General features: G+C 38.3%; 2 protein-coding genes across 3 annotated transcripts in view; both read left to right on the forward strand.

Annotated features, from left to right (window-relative positions):
- Positions 1-7,455, forward strand: part of mxra8a (matrix-remodelling associated 8a) — a 30,271-nt gene extending 22,816 nt beyond the window's left edge. Inside the window, exons 6-10 of the mRNA XM_017682914.2 lie at positions 3,651-3,812; positions 3,914-3,971; positions 4,093-4,172; positions 4,250-4,324; positions 5,310-7,455. Coding sequence (XP_017538403.1) covers positions 3,651-3,812; positions 3,914-3,971; positions 4,093-4,172; positions 4,250-4,324; positions 5,310-5,335 — 401 coding nt within the window. The 3' untranslated portion in view covers positions 5,336-7,455. The remainder of the gene's footprint in view (positions 1-3,650; positions 3,813-3,913; positions 3,972-4,092; positions 4,173-4,249; positions 4,325-5,309) is intronic.
- A 2,846-nt stretch (positions 7,456-10,301) lies between these two features.
- The window catches only part of dvl1b (dishevelled segment polarity protein 1b), a 48,791-nt gene continuing 35,472 nt past the window's right edge, over positions 10,302-23,620 (forward strand). For both annotated transcript variants that reach the window (XM_017682900.2, XM_017682903.2), the window contains exon 1: positions 10,302-10,727. In XM_017682900.2, coding sequence (XP_017538389.1) covers positions 10,558-10,727 — 170 coding nt within the window. In that variant the 5' untranslated portion in view covers positions 10,302-10,557. The remainder of the gene's footprint in view (positions 10,728-23,620) is intronic.

A 23,620-nucleotide genomic window follows, 5' to 3' on the forward strand; every position in this document is an offset into this window, starting at 1 on the left:
TAGAGAGATTAAGAGAAAGAGACTTTGGGAATTGCAACATGAAGAAGCATTAGGGCTGCAAGATGAGTTATGTTTTTCTCAGCACTGTAATATGAATTTATGCGATAAACACATTGCAGTCAGAAGAATGGGTGAAACGGCTAAAATTTTGAAAAAACACCACCACTCAAATTACATTACCAACTCATTCATGCCATAGTTATAGTAACATGCATATCTTTAGAGCTAACACAGGTGACCAGCCAAACAATGCACTATTGTTAACCCTTTGAACCTGTTGAGTTTGTGTGGGGCCAAATCAATGGGAAAAAATGTGAAATTCATTTAGACCTCTAAAGCTTTTAAGTGCTTAAATAGGCTAAATATTGTCACTCTGTATTGAGCTGCTGGGGAGCAATAAGGAGTGAAAACGGGAACCTCCCCACAAAAATGGTTGTGCCAAGATAACACAGACAGCACAACTGCAGTTTCCCTGATTTCAACAAATACACCACAATAAAAAAAAAATTTAACACAATAAAAACACTTTTTTTTCATTGTTCACTTGCTCACCTATAAAGACTTCCAGTTTAGGAAATCATACACATTTCCATGAAAATATATTACATTAACGTTATTGAAGAAAAATGTATGGTGCAGTTAAGGGACCTCAAAATAGGTGGAAATTGCTTTTGTGTGGCTGCTGTGAAAAAGAGTGAAGTGCATTTCATTGCATTTCACATCATCACAGTCTCTGACAAAAATACTAATGGCAGTATTCAGTGGGCAGAATAATACTGTTTAACTAGAGGGATACTAAGCTATTAATCAGCAAAGTACCCATGATATACAACTGAAAACCATTTGGTCTGAAGGAGATTGGTACCTTGATATGTCCTTTTTAAGGGGGCCATTCATAATAGAGTCATTTGTGTAACAATGCAGAAAGCTGTGACCGATGCAGAATGGTCCATACTTCTTTGCAGAGAAACAAATGTGTCCTTCATCTCAGCCGACCATTTTGCACTGGCAGTGATGCCATGGTTGTGGTGTATCATCTTCTCAGCAGGCCTTTGTGCTGTGGTTAGGCTGAAGTGGCAGGTACAGGCGAGTAATGACAGTGGAACCACAACAACCTGTGTTTATTGCAATCATTTTGAAGAGACGATAGAAGCCTCCTCACAGAAGCTCCTGCTGATAATTGTAGTCCACTACTGCTATGCCCGTTACAGTGAGCCACAAAAGAATAGAGTACATAGTAGTGGAGAAGATTGCAGAGAAGAGTAATTGTAATTAAGCTAATCAGCTAATGTGTACTTGTTAGTATCTTTCTGAAATCTTCGAACAGCGATTGTTCATCATTTTAGCTGCCAGAAAATACATATCAGTCAAAATATTAGTCTGATATTTGTTTTGCTAGCTGATGGTAATCCCTGTGATGTAGTGCTTTGGCTAACATAAACTATATATTCAAAACTGCCAGTCACTCTATAATGAATGTATTCAGTTTCTTTAAGGTGCTGACCCAAGTGTTCAATTGCACAGTTTATTTAGCTCCATATAAAAGCATTGCTCATTCCAGGTGTCAATTAGAGGGGTATAACACGCCTCAGCACTGAGTTTTGAAGCAGGAGCAGTGGAACTGCGTTTCTCTTGAGTGGTGGAGCACCACCAACTACCTTTGGGATGAGTTGGTTTGGCATTTGTTATTCAGAATTGACCACCCACCATCCATACTTGACGCTCTTGTGGCTGGACACAATCACAATCTTCTCAGAAAAGTAGAGGGGGTGCGCAATTTTCCTGTTAATACCCTTGATTTTCAAATATGTTGGATGAGCATGTGTCTGCTAACTTTTGGACAGTATGTCAAAAGAAGAGAAACATTGAACTGTTAGTATTCATTTTGAACTGACTTGGTTTGAGGTCTAAAGGTTGATGATGGAAAATCATTAAACTCATGGTTGTCATAAATAGTAATGAACTAAGGTACCAATATCATACAGTAAAAAAGTAATGGATTTTCAGGATTGAAATGAAACATATTTCCACACAAATAGACGTATTACATAAACACAATTATTCACCAATATAAATGAACTTAAATAAACTGTGTTGCTGTCATCGAGTAAATTACTTAGCAATAAATTGTTAGATTAAAATCTGCCATATCGTTGGTTTTTGACATGCAGTCAAGTAATTTGTGTAATTTGTGCTAGCCAATCATTCTCTCTCTCTTTCTCCCTCCCTCTTTCCTGTGGTTGACCAAAGCTGTCTTTGATCCTTCCGTCACCTTATTATTATGGCCAGAGGCAGTATCCAACTGTTTCAGCAGAAGCAACGTGTCTTTAAACTGTACCCCAGCTCAGTGTTTCAATCAAAATATTAGACTCCAGACAGTCTCTCTTCCCTCTTATGACTTTCCCTCTCTCTTTCTGTCATTTTTTTTTATGTTAAATGCTTATCGGCTACATATTTTTATCTGCCTTGCTGTGTTAATGCCTTGTCATGTTATAATGTCAGATTCTGGTTTTATTGGACTGAATATTGGCCATCGGTGATGCAGTGTTAAAAGCATAGAGCTTTTATGGCTTGGTTAAAATTTTCCTCTCAAAGCATAATAGCAAGGGAGTTTAGTTAACCATATCGGGACCTCTGCATCCTTTCCCTTAAAGCCTTTTGCCCACCCTTGATGTTTTTTACAGATCTGCTTCTCATTGTTAATCTGATAGGCCTCTAATGGTAGTGGTGTCCATTGATGAGCAGTATTTTTGCCTTTTCCGTATAATAATATTTTATATTAATAGTAAAATCTTATTCTCTGCTGATGTTGCTCTTATGTTATTGTTTTGCTATTTTTTTTTGCTAATTTTGACTTCACTTGACATAACCTTCCTATTTCACTATTATGCTTTACGTGAAATTTCATGAAAAGCAAAATTGCAACACAACCATGTCTCATTCTGATTCAGAACCACCCAGTCATCAGTTCGTAGGTAAAGTAAAGGTAAACAAGCATATAGCTGCTCAGTCCTCTCACTCCAACCATCTGGTTCTTCTCACCTTCCCTGGGTTGTTTCCACCTCATTTTGGCCAAGGATTTTACCCATCAGAACGACAGACTGAAACAAAGGAAATTTGAGCAGCTGCCCCAGACATAGCTCAGATATTTTCAGAATCAACATTTTTCCTCAAACTGCAGTTCACAATTTTCCCATAATACTAAGGTCTAGAAATGGCATTAAGCTCAACACAGACAGAGTAATCATGGTATGAGTCTCATTGTTTGAATAGCTTAGTGAATTACATTTTTTGGGTAATTTATTTACCTTATTTATACATTTACAATTTGGTTGTATTCTGGCCACATCATCAGAACCAGAAATATGTTAGTGTTATGTAGCAGTAAAGATTTTGTGTTTTTTTTTTTTTTCTCATCCATTAATTGTTTTTCCAGAATATTTTGGCATAGACATGGCGCACTAAAAACATTTTTATGAGAACGCAGTGCCCTCTTGTGGCTCATGAAAGGGTGCACAATGACACCAAGTTCAAGAACAGTTTAAGATTTCAAACAGCTGAATTAAACATTTTAATCTTGATTAGAATGCTTAAAAACATCTTATCATACTTACAAGTTTCCAATCAATTGTAATGTGTTCTCTTTGTAGTCACAAATGAGGTGGAGGTACCGCCTCGTGTTATCAACGTCATCTTGCCGGAGCAGCGAGGTCACTTACTGCACCAGCTGGGCTACATCCTGGCCACACTTCTCCTGCTGGCCATCATTTTGCTGGCCATCATCTTCCTCACCCGACAATGGAAGAGTCGAGGTTAGCAGCCTCCTCAGACTGATCATCTTGAGAATTTATATTTTTTTCCTTTTGGCTATGAATGTATTTACATTTTGATGTCAGTCTACATCTTATTTTAGGTTTGGAATATGATCCACGCACAGCTGCAAAACCACAACTACCCATTGTGAAATACATGTGAGTACCTGAAGTTGTCAGTGACAAGAGTCAAAAGAAATGAAAAAGTGACAATCAGTCAATAGAAATGAAAAATCAAAAAGTTCCAAAAGGTACATACAGGCTTGAACTGCTCATGCAGGGGACAGGTTTCTATGATCAAGGACATAGAGAGATGCGTCCCAGAGGAGAAGACGTGCAACCAGGAGGATACTAAGCTTGGTGAGTTTATCGGACTGTCCATCCATGCTGCTATAACTTGGACAGTGACTAATACTCTATTCTCCATTCTCTCTTAGACTTTAAAAACAACCTTCTGAAAGAGGCGGAGATGTCCAAACTTTGCTCTCCTAAAGTTATTGACTTGGACAGAGGTAAAAAAAATAAATATTCCATCACAAAGCTACTGTATTTGGCTTTCTTAGAAACACTAAAGTGAATCAAGTTTAAATGAGGCAAATCTGAGGAAGTGAAGTCGAGCTGCTGAAGTTGGAGGGACCCCTGTCAAAAATAATATTAGTATAAATAATAATAATAATATAATTAATATTTAGAGCAAGGCTAATGCTCTCTAGCCTTGTTAGTATATTTAGTGGCCTACAGATCCAAACACCATGGTGCAGGTTCTGTTCCCTCTAACTGGTGCTCTGCTGTTACAAATGTAGATAATAAAAACTCATGTCCTTATGTCTGAGTGTAGAAGCCGAGTGACTGGAGCTGGAGTGACAGAAAACTGAAATCTAACCTCTTCTGTACTGTTTTGAGTTGTAGCCTGCTGGGCTAGTTTAACACTAGTGTAATTTTAGTTAGCAGGCTATGGTTTCCACCCAAAGTAGAACAGACTCTGTTCGAGCTAACTGATGTTCACTCATTTAGAGGATACAGAGAATTTCTAGCCTGTTAGCCATTGCTGAGCCACTAATGTGTGAATCTTTTTTGAGGATTTCGTGGTTCTAATTTACCGGCACAGCAGATGGAAAAAGAAACCGTAATAATCTCACAAGTCCACACTTGCACGAAACAGCAGTATGGACCTGGGAATCATTTTGTGCTGCAATTGATAAGAGGCCAATGCCTATTTAGTTTTGTTAACCCAAAACAGATTTAATAGAAATCATTAGGCAGTTGCTGAATTCCTTTTGCCTGTCGGCTTACATTGACTATTGAGCCAACAAGTTGGACAAGGAAACACATCAAAATGTTTGACCTTTGTAATCAATAGCATGACACAGATGCAGCAATTACTGATTAGGTTAAAAAACACTGGTCATTTTTGCTGATCCCAGTCTATCATGTCATCCAGGCCGAAATAAATGTTTTGGGTTTTTTTTGTACTTCTCACCTCATTATCATTTGCAGAGATGGAGAAGTTGTCCTGGAAGTGAGAGACAAGCTGGCCCCTGGCTGGTCCAGAGGCAGATACTGCAGAAGAATAAGAAGAAAGGATAAAAAAAGAATGCGTTGAAGAGAGTAGAGGAGACCACAGAGGAGTTGGTGTATCTGTCTATAAGTGTGCTGTTTCAGTCTTTGCTGTTTCAGGTTCGCATAAACTGCTGTCGTGGGGCTTCACTGCCGGAAGGAGTACAGACTTATCTTTGGATCAACGACTCTGTGGTGCTGCAGCATCAACAGCAGGCTTAATGTATTACACAATGGACCACACACATTAGTGATATACTTTCCAGGGTACTATTCTATCTTGCACCTTCAAAAACAAATGTCAGTGCCTTTGATGTGCTGTTAAAGCAAAGCCATTGATTGCCTTAAACATTTATTTCATGGTCTGCATGGACTGCGCAATATGCCATATCTTTGTCTTTAAGAACTCAAACAAAACTAGCATTTTCCTGTGTGATAATGCACAGATATATTAGGGCAATGCCATACAGAGCTGCACTTATTAATTAATGAGCTTCAGATAAAACCTTGATAAAAATGCTAAAGCTTGTGCCTTGAGTCATACTGTAACTTTTTTTTCCAACTAAAGCTCCACAGTAGTTAAGCTTTGTTCTAATCCATCTGTTTTTCATTTTTCAATGTTTGTTTGAATATTTTTTGACATATTGCTGTGTAGTTTTGTAGTGTATTTAAGCTGTTTATTAATGGCCTAATATGCTTATTACTGGCATAATGAAACAAGTATTCAAGTTCAAGTGTTCAACTTGAAATCGTTCTAAATAGAACCCAGAATACTTTTACTGTAGAAGTGGGACCTATTTTTCAGCATTGGTAAGACGATATAAATTCAAGTATCCTGTGCTTACTGTATTTGCATATGTTTAAATACATTATTCTGACATATAGCCTACAGACTTTCAAATTGCCTTTCATGTAGTGTATGTTGCTTTATCGACTGGTTATTTTTGGATGATTAAAAGACATTTAACAAGGCTAAAGCTTAAAGAATAAACACCTAGACAGTGATTCTTTGTTCAGCATTTTTTAGTCTTTTCACTAGTTACCACTTATCTAACCATTACTTGTAGAAAGTCTTTTGACCAGATAGCTTCTCCATCTCATCCACAGAATACTTATCTTGTCTTGTTTTTTTGCAGACCTTAATAACCTCTGCCTTCCTGTCACCCTTTGCTGGAGTTAGCCCATTTGTTTTCCCAACCTTTCTGTTTAATTGGTGTGTGCTCTTGTTTATTCTTTGTGGCTACTCTCATTTCCTGCTTTTTGGTGCTTTCTGTGTAACTGCTCCCCTTGTTACTGTTGGTTTTTGAATATTTCACTGGCAGAAGATGTATTAGCTTAAAGCTTTGTGGCCATAGCTGTCAGAAGCTGTGAAGCCATCTGAAACTGAACGCTTATGAAACTGCGCTAAAGGCAGCCTGGGACACATAAAAAATGCCAATTATTCAGCTTCAGTAATGCTGTTGTAGCTTGTATTGTATTTTCGTGTAATTTCAACCACATTTTAATGTCATTGGAAACTAGAGCTGTGTTCTGACAGAAAAAAAAATATGTTTGGGGCTTTTGTAATGAGAAACGTCAATGGCCAGTTTGACACCCAGTTATTCTTATTTCCTCAGTAACTGTAATGCATTGATTTAATACTGAGAAAATAGGAGGAACCAGCTGGATAGACTGTAATGCTGCAATCACACTATCCAACTCATTTTTAAATGGACACTTAATTGCCATGTGGCTCCTGGTGTACTGTTTCTTCAAATGGCATGAATTGTTATGGGTACTGATGATGTAATTTTTCTCTGGTCTGCTCAAACAAGTAATAAAAGCAAAATGTCAAAAACATTGCATTAATAAAAGGCTTACCAATAATAATAATACCAACCTATTCACACCAGTGGGAAATTCTACCCATTGTATTTCCCCCTTCATGATTACAGCAAAACTGTGGCTATGTTTGTGATTGCTAGGGTCTTGTGGCTATTTTGAACATAATATTTTTATTTAAACACATTTTCTGATGAGCTGATTGTAATAAATAGTTATATTTGCCCCAGGACATAGAGGAGGGGCAAAGTGAATGACACACAAAGGAACTGCACTATTTTTTGCACCATTGACTTATATAAGGCATGCATCATCTTAGTTTACCTTATATATGATCTTTGACTGCACCAATTCACAATAAATTGTAATTCACATATTACATGACATTTTTGGTACATAAAACCATGTACATATTAGAAAAATTGACCAAAGGGAAATAAATATAATGCAAGAAAATAAAGAATATGAATAATTAATTTAATTAAGAATTATTAAACAATGAACCCAAACCAACTGATGCCTGAAATCACCTATCTCTGTCTTTGCAGTTTACAGTGGAAAAGTGTCTGAAAATTCTAATCACTTTGTCAAAGGTCAGTCTTAGGATAAGACTGCATCTGGGATGTACTTCAGTAATATCACAAATCCTGAACGCTGCTCTCTTTGGCCCTGTTATGTAAGGAGAGATGATAAAGACAACGTGAAATGGAGTGAGTCAGGAAATGTGAGCAATGCCTTTGGATCTTAATTCATAACGAGTAGCTGCGTTGTTGGTAGTCATCTTTGAATCAGTTCTGGCCTACAAAAAAGGTTACATTACTGAAGTGTGGAAGGAAGATCACCTCTAGAGGGCAACAAAAACTAAAAAGAAAAAAAAGTAAACCACAAAATAATTGAAGACATTAAATGTAATTTATCATTCTGTTTGTGTTCCATATACTCAGTGTAAGATGACTGTGATTCAGGGCTAATGCTTCTGCCCACAATGTGAACTGCACAGTATTTCTGCAAGCAAAGAAAGCTGTTGAGAAATGTAGATATTTCATAATGAAATCCTATTATAAATAATCCAAACACATAATTAAATCTTATCCACAGCTTCCTCTTATAATACAGTTGGTTTGGATCTCATGCTGCCTCCAGATTTCACACTTCCCAGGAACTTATGACCATCTATGACAGGAATGTCTAGTCACTGGGAAATATTTCACAGGGGCACCATCTGTAGAGTAGATTACAATGCAAGATGTTTGCTCACCCTGCAAAACATTTCTTTTTGCTAATCCATTTTTAAGGCAGGCATTTTATGTAATTAGATGCGTACGACTGAAGTGTAGTTCACACAAATGTATTTTCACAAGTATTAACAGCACCTCTGATTTCTGATCAAGAAGACATGAACTGAATCTCAACTCCCTACTTCCTATGTAGTACACTAGATCATGAAAGAATGGCTTCTGCCCTAAACAGTGTATTAAATACCATTGCCAGTAAAAGCACTATATAACATTAAAGTAAATACAAATAAACATAATTACAGTAAAACATAATTTTTAGAAAGCTGCTGATAGTTAGAAGAAAAAGACTTCTTACTGTGCTCCAGCTATTACGTGCAAATATTAAATTCCATCACCTGCTTGCCTGACGTAATTCAATGAAGGAATTTGGTTGGTGACTCTAAATACTGGACTTCATTGGGGAGTTGTTTGGCAATTGCTAAGCTAATACAAATTTAATCACAATGTTTTTGTTTATTTGTATTCATTCTAATCTTTGTATTTTTCTTGAACAAATAAAATCTAACTACCCATAAAAATAGCTTTACAGTTCATTTTCTCCATTTGCCTGAGACTTTTGCACAGTACTGACAGTACTTGGGTAGAGAACCCATATTTTCACAACTCACATTGCGCACTATGTAGGGGTAGAGACCCATTTGACAGTCAGCCATGGAGCTGGAAAAAACTGAATAAATTAAATAAGAAAATTTTTTAAGCATATTCCTATTGAAGTGTTTACTTGTTCAAAACACATTTTGTGAGACAAATTATTATTGCAACGACTTTATTAAATCACCTTATTAAATTAACGGAACGGACTGACAGCATAAATAACCATGTTTTTGTCCAGCTTTAAAGGATTAATATTTACTGAACTGCTGATTTGCTCTGATAAGAAGTAAGTACGGTGAGATCTGGGAAGATGCTATTGCTTTAGTTTCTCTGCTTTCTCTCCTCCTGAATATTTATTATAACGTCCAGGCTTTGTTTCATGTTTCTTGATATTACATTCATTATAGTCTTTTGACATAGGATCCACACACATTTGTTGAGGATCTCGCCAAAATGACTGGTTCTCAATGTTAAGCTTGTGATTTATGTCTGTAGTCTTATCTACATATCAGATAGTAAATAAAGGTGCAGTGTCACCACCCAATTTGAACCAGAATACTAATTTGGACTACACATGCGCAGGAACATCGTAAATGATACTGGAAATTTACATTTTAGCTAACTTCGTTACCAATGTAATTTAATGGCGCTGCTGCCACCATCAGGTGAAAGGAAAACCTGTAACATACTGGCTGCTTCTAACACACTAAAAGCTTTTGGCCCTGGGGTCAGACTTTGGACACAGCATGCCCAAGTTTCAGGTAGAGGAAGATAAAATACCCCAGCACTGGGCTGTGGAGCAGTGGAACTGACTCTGGAGTGACGGAGCACAATCGACTACACTGTAAAGCCTTTCCAGAAAAGTGCAAGCTGCAAAGTCTGGACTATTAATAGCCTCGATTTCGAAGGAAATGCCAGTGCAGGGGTTTACATACCTGAGGATATTACTATAATATACATACTAAACGAATTAATTGGCTTCTGATGGTGGCATATACTATTTAATATGGCATTACGTGGTTTGGACGCAGCAATATTACAAGACTGAGAAAGCACAAAACCACCGGCCTCTGGAGTTGGGAACGTTGACCTATTGTCATATCCCCACAATATAACCCAGAGCCATTTTAAGGCCTCATGGTGGCAGCACTAGACACAGAAACGGCTCAGAAAAAAAACCGTGTTCCCGGCTGATTCTCTGAAGGCTGTGAACCTTCCCTTCCTGTTTCAGCACACAAGCTGCACAACGTCCGCACACTGAAACCCATCTGACTGCATTAGATGCCTACCAGGCTTCCATAATGTCTGCCTTTCAACCTCCAGCGACAAAGAGGCGGTTCATTCCTTTCCTCGATCGCGTTACATGTTTCGTTTTATTAATCTGAGGACCTTATTTCATAGCACTTGTTTTTCGCTATATCCTTGTAGGGCAGGAACACTCACTGTTCTCCGGTGATTGTTCCCTCCATATTCTCATGGCGGAGACTAAAATTATTTACCATATAGACGAGGAGGAAACTCCTTATTTGGTGAAACTGTCAGTCGCTCCAGACAAGGTAACTTTGGCAGATTTTAAAAATGTCCTCAACAACCGTCCGGTCAACAGCTACAAATTCTTCTTCAAATCTATGGATCAGGATTTCGGGTACGTAGTCTGGTCTGCCTACCTTTACAATATTGCATGTAACGTTAGTCTCTTCTGTCATGATACGATTCTGCTGGAAAACGGGGCTTAAGGAGAATACATTTATATGTATCCTGAAAATGGCATTCGTTAGGTCTTCACTTGTGCTGCTGCTGCTCGAATGAAGCTGTCATCTCGGCAGCGACGTTAATGCCACCTTCCTGCCTCCTATGACTAATGGCTTTATCACCTGCTCCTTCTCCTGTTGTAGGGTTAACAGCAGAATAGGGTTTTACCTTATCTTACCGAGAAAAATGAATCTTTTATAATTGTACTTTACTACGTTTGACTTCGTTTAATGTATTTTGACTACACACTGGTTTAATTGCCTGAGTTTAGCTTTTTTACAATGATAAGCGAACACCAATGACTGTGTAATTGTAATGACATAAACGGCTCCAGTGTTGTCTACAATGCCATTATCCTGCTTATTACCAAAGCCTATTGTGACGTAACTACTGAATATATACGTTATATTTCCTTTCTTCCTGCCGTTGCGATGTTAATAAAACCTATCACAGTGATTCTCAGGCGTTTAATGCTGCTGACTCTTTTACTACGTTGTGTTTGGGGCAATACATTAATAACACATGCACGTGGAACTAGCAAGCTAATTACAATGTGAACACATACAGTACGCTAAAGCTTCCCCCGACCTTACACTTCACTCTTTTCCCTGCACATGTGCACCTACTTTTTCCTACCTGACAGGGCTAACTTTACACAAGGTGGGTTAGCCTGCCGGTAGAGAAAAAAAGCGCGGTGTGTTACATTTCACCCAGCTTCAGTTGCCTGTTTTGACAAGTTACGTGTGACTGTTCCAGCTGTCGTTTGTAAAGGTCTGAGAAGAAGTGCTTGCTCAGTTGCCCGAGTAGGCCGCTCACTAGCTGGAATGTTGTAGGCCTAACTGTAATCGCGGCTATCCGGGAAATCTCGCTGTCTTCGGGAAGCCGAGTGCCGGGGACTAACGGCCTGTCATTAACTTAGTCTCGTCCACTCTGCTGCGGGCTGCAGCCACTGACGAAGAGCTGGTCACGGCGCACTGGCAGCCTGAGCTGGTTTCGTTTTCAGTGAGAGGTGTGTAGGCGGCTGGACAGAAGTGCTTGCCTGGTTAGCTACGGCACTAAGGCATTCAGTCAGATCTTGGCACCTAGTCAGTGTGGGTGCTTTGTTGTGGTGTCCGTATTGTTCGAAGGTATTGCCTTATAGCTACCTCTTTCATCCCCAGCTGTATTTTGAGGCATGGCTGATGGATAAGGTAGACCTAATTACAAATTTAAGGTGTTCTGTACATAAATGAAGATCCTATTTTCAAGGAAAGCACAGTGTTAGCAATGTTAAGGTTGCTCTGATAGCAGTTGTACTTTCACAGTCACGAAGTTAAATAGTGACGAGTCGAAAGATTAAAACGTGACATGAACTGATATTGACAATGATATTGGTTGAATTTTGACAGCAATACATTACATTCCAAAGTATCCACACAGCTTTTCCACTTAATACATTAAGCAGCTTTAAGCTAGAAAAGCACTGTCAGAAGAAAGGGACGCTGTGGAGCACCTGCACATGAGCCTAAGAGGGGTGAAGCTCCTCAGCATTGGAACAATGTTCTGTGAAGTGATGGCGCTCCACTGAATACTTTTGGGATGAGTTTGACCGTTTGTCCAACATCAGTCTCCTAGTGCTTATGTGAATGAATACAGTTTTCCACTGTCTAGTGAAAAGCCTTCCCAGAACAGTAGAGGCTATTACTGCTGCAGTGACAGGGGGAAAAGCTCCATATTAATACCCTTGATAGCAGAAGAATCTAATTGATTTGAACTGTCTGCTGACTTTTGGACATGTTTATTTGATGTTATACAGTTGCTCTGATGTAGCAGCTGTACTTTTACAGCCAAGAAACTGAATGCTGGATAACCTGCTTAAGAGCTGGAGGTGACTTGAATTGACATCAGCTTTGACACTGATTGGCAAAAGTGTCTTGGTGACAGTAACATCTTGTGTCTGCATGCTTATGGTGTGTTTTGCCAACAAATCTACTGTGGCTAATGCAGTTATGGCTTTTGTTATGAAGTGGTGTAGCATCACTAATTAAGAATAAACATTTTATCAGCTTTTTCACAATAATATTATATTTTAAATTCCTGACAAAATATAATTTTAGTTCCTACAAATGTAATATGTATTGCCTTATTGCCACGCAAACACAATATTTTTTAGGTAGAGCACTTATAACTTGAAAAATAATAGCTATCATTACTATTATGCCTTGTCTCAAGTCTAGTCTGGGTACGGGGTCCAGTATTTGAACTTTATATTGGTGCCACTTAATGCAAAGGACTGATTGCCACTACCACTGACACAGATACACATTGCATATACCTTCACACTCTTGCCCTAAGGCTGCTCGCAGCAGTACGCCAGCCCACCCTCACTGAGCTCATTGGCCTACAGACTGTTTTATAATTGTCTGAATTATTTCACATGATATAACAGTCAGAGCCAGACACAGTACCTCAAGGGAGGGCAAGCGATCCAGAACATCACGCTCATTCAATCACTGGGTCAGACCACATGAAGTGTTAGAGGGCAAAGCCATGTACTTGCTTTATGACGTTGTTCCGGAGGCTTACACGTACAGTAGTGTTTACACAAGACATTTGCAAACAATCACATAGACAGGTATGTAGATTAGGAGACGTAAGAGCATTTTCCTGTTGAATTCAGTTTGATTGTAGTAGATAAGACAGATGTAAATGCTTCCGTAACTGGTAGTGCAGTAGATTATAAATAGAGATTTAAGAGCTCCTGAATTGTTAGTGTAAATACATTAACAAATACACTTGTTAAACTATTTACACCTCATGATTAAATTCATAGCCAAGTGGATTTCTTTATCTTTACATGTTGATGGGCAGGTTTAAATACTCCAGAGTCATAACTGAATCGTGATCGGATGCTACAAGCTGCCTGCAGAGGCACTTCAGGTCAGGATAAGTTGTGATTAGGTTGTGCACAACTGTAAATGTTTCAGGCTATTTTTTTTACATTTTGACAGCATGTAGAAAGTTCAGAAGTTCAAAGAAAGAAATCTGATTGCACTCTGGGTAATTAAGACAGTGTCAGGCCAATATCAGCAGAAAATGCTGGACCAGCTATCGGAAGGAAAAAAGAATCCTGTAGCACATCTATCCTGGGACAGCACCCACTCACATTGTATGATGTCATGTCGTAACTGTTTAGTTGTTCCTGCAGGGTAGCAGAGTGTTTGAGTTGTTTGAACACAATAGTCTATTTTAGATGCCTCTTTGGAAACTTACTAGTTACTAGAAAAATATGTCTGTCTGATTTTGGCTGATATTGGTAACAGTGCTATTGGGCCAGTGTACAAAGGTAATTGATGACTAAGTGATGATTTTCAGATATACATACACGCCCATGAAATGCCCACAAAATAAAACTGAGTATTCTAAGTTTAAATGCTTTATTGCCAGAACGTCTCTTGGTCTCTGTCATTTGCTGTCTTTTGTTTTAATGACCAAAACAAGGCATCTAGATGTATTCTGTCAAAGTTGGTGGGGCTTATGCCATGCCACAATTGATCAAGTTTTCCAAATTTGCTTATAAAATCTAGCTATTTTTATGGGGCTTATTTTGTTAGAGGGCATTTCAACAGGTGTTGAAAAAGTCCTATTTGAACTTTTTGAAAATCAAATGGAACCTCAACGTATGTATAATGTTACAAGTAAATTTAGTTTACTTTAAAAGATTCATACCATAAAAAGCATAATTTTCTTGAGTTTGATGCAATATGTTAACATTGTTAAAGTTTCAAAATCTCTCCGCTGTCCATATAGTTCATATATGACAACAAAAACATCCCATTTTGAGTTAACTGTTATTGTGATGTCATGGAAGTCAACACTTTTATATATATTCACCACTTTGGCCTACAACATTTTAGCGCCACCCATTCACATTGCTTTTTGAATGAGGCACAGTTAGTAGCAGGTGATACTCCCGCTGTCTAGTCCATTGAATCTGAATGAGTACACATTGTTTTTGAGACAGCTGACACAAAGGAATGGCTGGTCTTTTGGGGTTAGCCATAGCATGGACAACAGACTAAAAGCCCCACTTCTTTCCTTGGCCTGAGAAGCCACTTGACTCTCTCAGTTGTGCACAAAGCAAGCTGTGGACTAGTTGTTAATAATAACTGCATAACTGTGTAACTGTAATATTTTTCAAATTGCAGCAGTGTCTGATGAATGTAGATGCATGTATGAGATGAATGACTCTGACTAAATTTGATGAAGTTGCCCTCTTATTCAAAATTCTGGTTCCACCTTAAATGCTGCAGTTACATTCAAGTTCCTGTCAAGTGGAATGTAATTTCAAACAAAAATAAGAAGCCAAATTCAGCTTTGTAGAAATAATGGACAATTAGCATAGTTTTTGCTGGATCTACAGGACAAGTGTTAGAAAGCAATATTGACATATTTTTCTGTTTTATTTTTACTATTTTGCACCAGAAAATTCAGTTTTACATTGGTGAAGGGATATCCTAGAATGATAATGCACTATTTAATCACAGAAATAGGTTTACATAGACAATGAAACTGTTAGAAATTTTATATACTGTAATTATACCATAATATACCTAATTCCCACTATTTGTCACAATACAGGACATCCAGTAAGAACAGAGGTTATGTTCATATATCAGCAAAACCATCCTGTTTAATTCTAAGGCACAAAGAAACATTGGAAAATGGTCATGTAAACATTAAACCACACATAAGTCATAAGTGAGCATCCATGAAAAACATAGAATACAAGAAAAATAAAATAACAATAAAATTGTAATCAGATCAAACAGTATTGCTTACGCATATCAGGCTGCTTATGAATACCTCAAATCCCAAGGCAACAAAGTAAGCCAGCTATTTCTGTTCAGGACAAATACTAACAAACATTATACAGTTCATGAGCAAGATTAGTTGTTCTGTTACATTAATATTGCCTAATGGGGTCTGTGCAGGATCAATACAAAAATCTATGCCAAAATATCAGACCCAAGCACAAGCAAGACACATTTACCAACAGCACACTTAAAAGACTTGAAGGTTCACATACAGAGCAGCATATTAATTTTTCAGTCAGTCTAATCAGGATTTTCCCTGGCACATTTCTCCTTCCTTTGCGGATGCTCGCTAGCTGTCTTGACACCAAAGGGCTCATTGCTGTTTTCACCTTGAAGCACGTTAGTGTACCTGCATTGCACCAGTCCAGTGAACACGATCACAAAATGTATCCAGAAGAAAAGAGTTCTTCTGTTGTTACAAGCTTGACAGAACTATAGAAGAACCCTTTTCAAAAAAGTTCTATGTGAACAGCACATTCGCCATCAATTTGAAGGATGTTTTGACGAAGCAAAGAACCTTTTAGTCATGCAAAGGGTTCTTTATGTGTTCATGGTTATATATAGATATAGAACCATTTTCTATACTAAAGAAAGCTTGAGAAACCATCTCTTTTAAGAGTATAGGACTGCATTATTTTGACAAAATTATGTACTTTTAGATTGCAAGTATACTTTGACTGATCAAAACAGCCACAGACACAGTTGCTCACAGCACATAGTAAAAAACACTGTGATTAGTTAAGTGACTTGTATTGCAGCCTTCTGTGTAATCAGTACATAACCTAGTGTGTATTTAGAGCGCAGATTTCCATGCTGACCTAATAATCTATCTACATGTAGAACATGACTACAAGATATGAGTCTAAAGTAGGCTTTGTGGATATAATGGAAATAATAAGCCTCTGTTCAATGTACTGCTAAGTGTGCATTAGTAAGAACTCAAGTCAGGAATAATAACATACTTAAATGCATGGTGGTTTAAGGAGAAATACACCATTCTTCATAACAATTGTTAACATCTGAAAACAAGTCAGTTGTTTGACACAAAATGTGATGTTCTAGAGAAGTTTGCTGGGCTGGAATTGTTCACAGTTGTGGTCATAGGAACCAAATGTCCAAATGATTAACCCCTTAAAATGCCTGGCTTATGACATAATAATGCTTATTATTCAGTAATTACTGAGACTTCAGTACAAACTGGTTGAGCTATTCTTAGGTTATAGAATTATGTAATAAAACTTGGCCATTTAAGCAGTTAATATATCTAAAAACTACCTCACCAGAAATGATTATGTAAAATGGTTACAAATATGTAGCGTGATGTCTGAGACATTGTTTTACTTTTGCAACAAGATTCTGGCTTAAAATGTATTTTTAAAAGATGCACAAAGGACATTGTAAGGCACAATTATACCCAAAGAACCTATTTTGTTATGTATTCAGCACTTTTAAATTCACAAGACACGTGTAGGTTAACTGCCTCTTTTGGATAGTAAATAAATGGCTGTATCTGCATTGTAGACAATGTAATCCCTGGTTCCTATCACCCACACTGTAGTCAGAGTCAGTACGTTTCTGTACAATGCACCTTTTCACAGCAAACCACACTAAATGTCTTTGTTTACATTTATATGAATTATTGAATTATGCAGAAATGTAAAAAATTCTGCTTTAACATAAATGTACAAGCTGCAGTACACATAGCTTTGATAAAATGTCCAGTCTGTTGGACTTACTGTATTCATGATAAAAATGACCTCAGAGTATACAACATCTAATAAAAATAATACTCTTATGTGTTAGTTTGTCATGTATGAGAATTAGTACTAGATTGATGTACGAGGACATGGTTTAAGCATGATAAACAATAACCTGACATGTGGAAATTCCAAGCTAAGAATAATGGTCGTGTTCTGTTTGAAGACAGTATGTCTGGAATGATGTTTAATGAAATCCGATGTTTAATGAAAACCTCAGCACACCTCTCGTTATTCTGTACATCAGGATGTGTGTGTCAGGAAAGTGGTGTTTTCTTAGTCTTCAGAGAAAATATTACCAGCAGCACTAAGTAAATTCACAAATTGATCACAAAGCTTGCTTGTTCTGAGGCTAAGACACACTGCCCGGAGAGGTGTAGGTAAATGATTTGATATTGCTTTATGGAGTATTGTGGCTGTCGTCCATACGCTTATCATAAAAGATATATTTAGGCCAATTATAGAATCTGTAAACTGAAACATCTAGTGTACTGTTACTACATAGACTGCAATAAATAGGCCTAGCATTGTGTGAATCCATTACATCATGGTTAATATAAAAATTTCCCTTAAAAATGTATTTAATAATGTATTATTTTGTAAACACTAAAATAGCAAAAAACATTGTACTCTCCCATTTCCATAGCTTTTTAAAAAACCCAGTATGACACTTGAAAAAGTGTCCCCAGTCAGATTACATATTTTGTTGAGTTTCTTAGTGAAAAGACCTTAACACATCCTTTATAGGAAACCAAATTAAATATGGTATTTTTCTGCTTACTTTCTTGCACAATTTCTGGGTTTAATGATTTGGAAAAAATAAAAGATAAAATATATAATGTTCCATAAGTTTTGCACAGACCACATTTTAAAATTTTGTTCCCAATATGCTAATGTTAAAGATTTTAAAATGAGCTATTTTTAACCTGGTATCGATTCTACTTTCACAGTTTATACAGTTTGAAAAAGACCATGCTCTGCCATGTTCCAGAATGCCTAAATTATCTTGGAAATCCTTTTTATTCACTGATGTAAAAAAACATTTTTCTTCTGTTTTATTTTTATATTCATAAAACCACACAAACATCAAAAGTGGATCTTGGGGGAGTAGTCATATTTCATTTTACCTGACCACTTTCCAGCATCTCTCTTCTACCTTTAAAATAAACAAGCTGTTTTTTGCCTTTAAGTCTGAGCTCTGTTTTGTTTGGCTGCCCTATATTGTGCAGTATTTAAAAATCAGCCCAGACTGAAACACACCTTATAATGTAAATGTGCATGGATAAACTGCTGAATAAGTGGATGTTTGTAAATGTGTTGGCTTTCATTCATCATGTAATGTTTACATACAACATCAAACTCTTTCATTTAAAAAATAGTGAATAAAATTGAGCTTTCCATGATACAGACCATGCAAACACAATAGTTTGCTTTGTCAAAGTTGTACTCATGATGCATTTTTTTCTTGAATGTAAAGTATCCTATTCTTAGGCTTTTGGTTCAGGTTGTACATCATTGTGTTGAGTCATGATACTAAGAATAAGATGCTATTGATACTAAGAAGATATTTTTTAATTGCTGTGACGACGAGCGCAGATGTCCAGACTGCACAAATACACAATTTGGCTGTGTTTCTTGGCAGTTTGAGAGGAGAGCTTAGAGTGTTAGAGTTGGCTGCAGTGTGGTCAGTCTCTGTGCCCTGTCCCTCACCATTGGAAAGCCCCAGGTTTGGACTCAAAGGCCAAGCCATGTGATTATAGACTGGACTGCCCTATGCGTCCCAAATATGTAGACAGAAAACACAAGAAAACCTGTCACAGCATGTTAACAGTAGGTCATTTAAAAGGATAAGATCTATTTCCCTTTAAGCACTCAACATTTTGTATTAGGGCCACCACTATTGATTCTTCTTTTTCTTTCGCCTGCTCCGGATCATCTGCCTCCATCTTGCCCTATCCACTGCCTCCTCTACTTTTACACCAACCATTTCCATGTCCACCTTCACTACATCCATAAACCTTCTCTGAGGTCTACCTCTTCTCCTTCTGCCCGGCAGCCCCATCTCTAACATTCTTTGACCAATATATCCACTATTCCTTTTCAAAACATGTCCAAACCATCTCAACCTGGCCTCTCTGGCTTTATCTCCAAACTGCTCCACCTTCACTGTCCCTCTGATCTGCTCATTTCTAATCTTGTCCATCCTTGTCACTCCCAATGAAAATCTCAGCATCTTCATCTCCGCCACCTCCAGCTCAGCCTCCTGTCTTTTAGACAGAGCCACAGTCTCCAAACCATACATCATAGCAGGATGCACTACTGTCTTATAAACCTTCCCTTTCACTCTTGCTGCTATCCTTCTGTCACACATCAGCCTTGACACCCGTCTCCACCCACTCCATCTGCACCCTCTTCTTCACCTCTTTTCTACACTGTCCATTGCTCTGGATGGTTGACCCAAGATATTTGAAGTCATCCAACTTTGTGACCTCTACTCTTGCATCTTCACCTTTCCACCTGCCTCCCTCTCATTCACACACATGTATTCCGTCTTGTCTCTACTGACCTTCATTCCTCTCCTCTCCAGTGCAAACCTCCACCTCTCCAGATTCTCTTCCACCTGCTCTCTACTCTAACCACAGATTACAATGTCATCTGCAAACATCATGGTCCATGGAGCCTCCTGCCTGACCTCATCTGTCAACCTTTCCATCACCATTGCAAACAAGAAGGGGCTCAAAGCTGATCCCTGATGTAACCCTACCTTCACCTTGAAACCATTTGTCACTCCAACTGCACACCTCACCACTGTCTCACTATCCTCATACATGTCCTGCACCACCCTAACATACTTTTCAGCTACACCTGACTTCCTCACTTTTCCTCATTCATTAGTTCTTCAAAGTACTCCTTCCATCTTCTCAACACTCTCTGTTCACTCACTAGTACATTTCCCTCTCTATCCTTTATCAGCCTAACCTGCTGTACATCCTTTCCAGCTCTATCTCTCTGTTTAGCCAAACGATACAAGTCCTTTACTCCTTCCTTTCTGTCCAGCCTCTCATACAGCTCATCATAGGCCTGAGCCTTTGCCACCATTCTTTTTGCTATGCGACTAGCCTCACAGTACTCCTGCTTACTTCCTTCATCTCTCTGGTTATCCCACTTTTTCTTAGCTGCCTTCTTCTTCCTAATACTCTCCTGGACTTCCTCATTCCACCACCAACTTTCCTTGTCTTCTTTCCTCTGACCAGACGAAACACTCAACACATTTTTGCCAGTTTCTCTCACCACCTTAGTTGTAGTTTCCCAGTCCTCAGGTAGCTTCTCACTGCCCCCAATGGCCTGTTGCAATTTTTCCCTGAACTGCCTGCAACCATCCTCCTTCAGCTTCCACCATCTAATCTTTGGCTCTGTCTTCACTCTCTTCCTCTTCTTTGTTTCTAATCTCATTCTACAGACAACCACCCTATGCTGCCTTGCTACACTTTCCCCTGGTACCACTTTACAATCTCCAATCTCCTTTAGGTGGCATCTCCTGCTAAGGATATAATCCACCTGTGTGCACCTCCCTCCACTCTTGTATGTCACCCTGTGTTCTTCCCTCTTCTGAAAATATGTGTTCACCACAGCCATTTCCATTGTCTTTGCAAAATCTACAACCATCTGACCTTCTGCATTTCTGTCTTTCACACCATACATACCCAGCCCCTCTTCATCCCCTCTGTTCCCTTCACCAACATGTCCATTGACATCTGCACCAATCACTAATCTCTTCTCTCTAGGGACACCATTTTCCACTTCATCCATCTTACTCCAAAATTCCTCTTTCTCCTCAAACTGACAACCAACCTGTGGTGCACATGAACTGACCACATTCAACATTACACCATCAACCTCCAACTTCATGCTCATGATCCTGTCTGACACTCTCTTTACATCCAGAACAATTTTCACAAGCTGTTCCTTTAGGATTATCCCTACTCCATTTCTCTTCCTCTCAACACCATGATAGAACAGTTTGAATCCACCTCCAATATTCCTGGCCTTGCTTCCTTTCCATCTGGTCTCCTGGACACACAATATCTACATTCCTTCTCTCCATCATGTCTGCAAGCTCTTTGCCTTTACCAGTCATTGTCCCTATGTTCAGAGTCCCTACTCTAACTTCCACACTCCTGCCTTTCCTTCTCTCTCACTGCCTTCTAACCCGCCTTCCTCCTTCGACCTACAGTAGTCCAATTTCCACCAGCACCCTGCTGGTCAACAGCATTGGAGGCAGTCGTTGTTAACCTGGGCCTCGACCGATCCGGTATGGCAATCATATTTGTGATCCGCATGATAGTTTTGGCACAAGTTTCTCACTAATCCCAGTGCAAATTGTGAGAGACAAGAGGATATTATCCAGACTTGCATCCATGCTGGAGAACAGCTCTCACCCCATGCATGAGACTCTGGCAGCACTGGGCAGCTCTTTTAGTGACCAGCTGCTTCACCCCAAGTGTCTGAAGCAGTGCTTTCGCAGGTCCTTCCATCCTGCTGCTGTTAGACTATACAACCAGCACTGCTACTAATAGAACCTCTTCATCCCCCACTAGACCTCACACACCTACAGAACATACAGTGAATTTATCGCCATTTCCTCTGTGCAATATAATCAACACTTCATGTGCAATATATTTTTAAAAATATCTCTATAGTGTAAATATTCTTGATCTTAAATTGTTTATGTTGTTAACTCCTCACCATCCCATGTGTGATATAAACCAGTACCTCATGTGCAAAACCCCAGGCAAAATATCCTTACAATGTAAATATCCTAGCTTTTGACTTATTTATAATTCTATATAGTTATTTTTTGCGAAAGATAGAGTTTATATTTGTGCCAAATTTTTATGTTTAATTTTATATGTATTGTTTTATATGTATAGTAACAAGTAACAAACTGTAAAAAACCTTAACAAAGTTAGTTACTTGCTTGTTAATTCTCTTCTGCTTCTGCTGTAACACTGAGAATTTTCCCATTGTGTGACTAATAAAGGATTAAAACCTTAGAAATTACGTATTTGAACAATAACAAGCCATGCATAGTCTTTAAAAAATCCAAAATACTGGAAAAATAGACTTCATTAAAAAACCATAAAAACACTTGGAGGTACATCTTCATCATTTTTTTTGGTCTAAGTCAAGTAAATTGCAAGATCTAATGAAGATACCTTTTCATTGGTGATTTAGTTGCTTTTAATATTGCAAGTAATTGTGTGTAAATAATATAAAACATTTATTTGTGTAAAAAGCATTTTTGTATGTTTTGCATTTCTTTTCCTGCTCTGCTTGTAATATCAGTCATTGTTGCCCCCTGCATAGTATGTCACAAATAATGTAAAAACTAACATAAATGTATTTAATATTTTTTAAATTTTACTTCTATTTTGTGACTTTGTTCATTCAGCTTTTCTTATTCTTAATCGAAACTTTTCAGATCATGAAAAACTAAATCAATGATGCTGCACTTTTCAGTTACCCTAATAATTCGTCCTGTAATCAATTTTTAACGTTCTTCGACGTGCATCAATTAGTAATAAGCATGTCTGGAGAACCTTTCAGAGTGCAATTCATCCTCTCATGTTGAAGTGTGTGTGTTTCCTTTTATTGTATATTATTGATTAATTCGGCATGACCGGGTGGGGGTAACTAGCGGCCCCATTACATTAAAATTCATGAATTTTTAGAATATAGTTCAATACACTTTAGGATGACCCCTAGCATATGAGCACTGTCAACCATGCAGAAAGACACACCTCATCTAATACACTGCAGACTGAGCCCCGGAAAACCACAAAATTACATTTCAGTCTCAATTTCCTTGGAAAACATGGTGGGTAACAAAATTAATTCATCTGACCCACACACCATAACGATGGCTCACCCTAAGAAGCTGCACACCCCCTCGTTCCCACCACCACTACACTGCCACTCACATCTAAGACACATCAAGGTCAAAGAAACACTAGTTAAGTATGCCGAGTCAGCCCGCTGGCTGAGCCCCCAGTGGCTGAGTTGGTCTCCTGGGTGTGGAAGAGCAGAAGCAGGGCTGGGGAAGGCCTGGCCTAATTAAACAATGGAAGCGGCAGTTGCAGCTGGCTACAGCCAGGCCTGTGAGGGTGGTGTGA

The sequence above is a fragment of the Pygocentrus nattereri genome, chromosome 21 (genome assembly GCF_015220715.1).
Source record: "Pygocentrus nattereri isolate fPygNat1 chromosome 21, fPygNat1.pri, whole genome shotgun sequence".
Classification (NCBI taxonomy): Eukaryota; Metazoa; Chordata; class Actinopteri; order Characiformes; family Serrasalmidae; genus Pygocentrus; species Pygocentrus nattereri.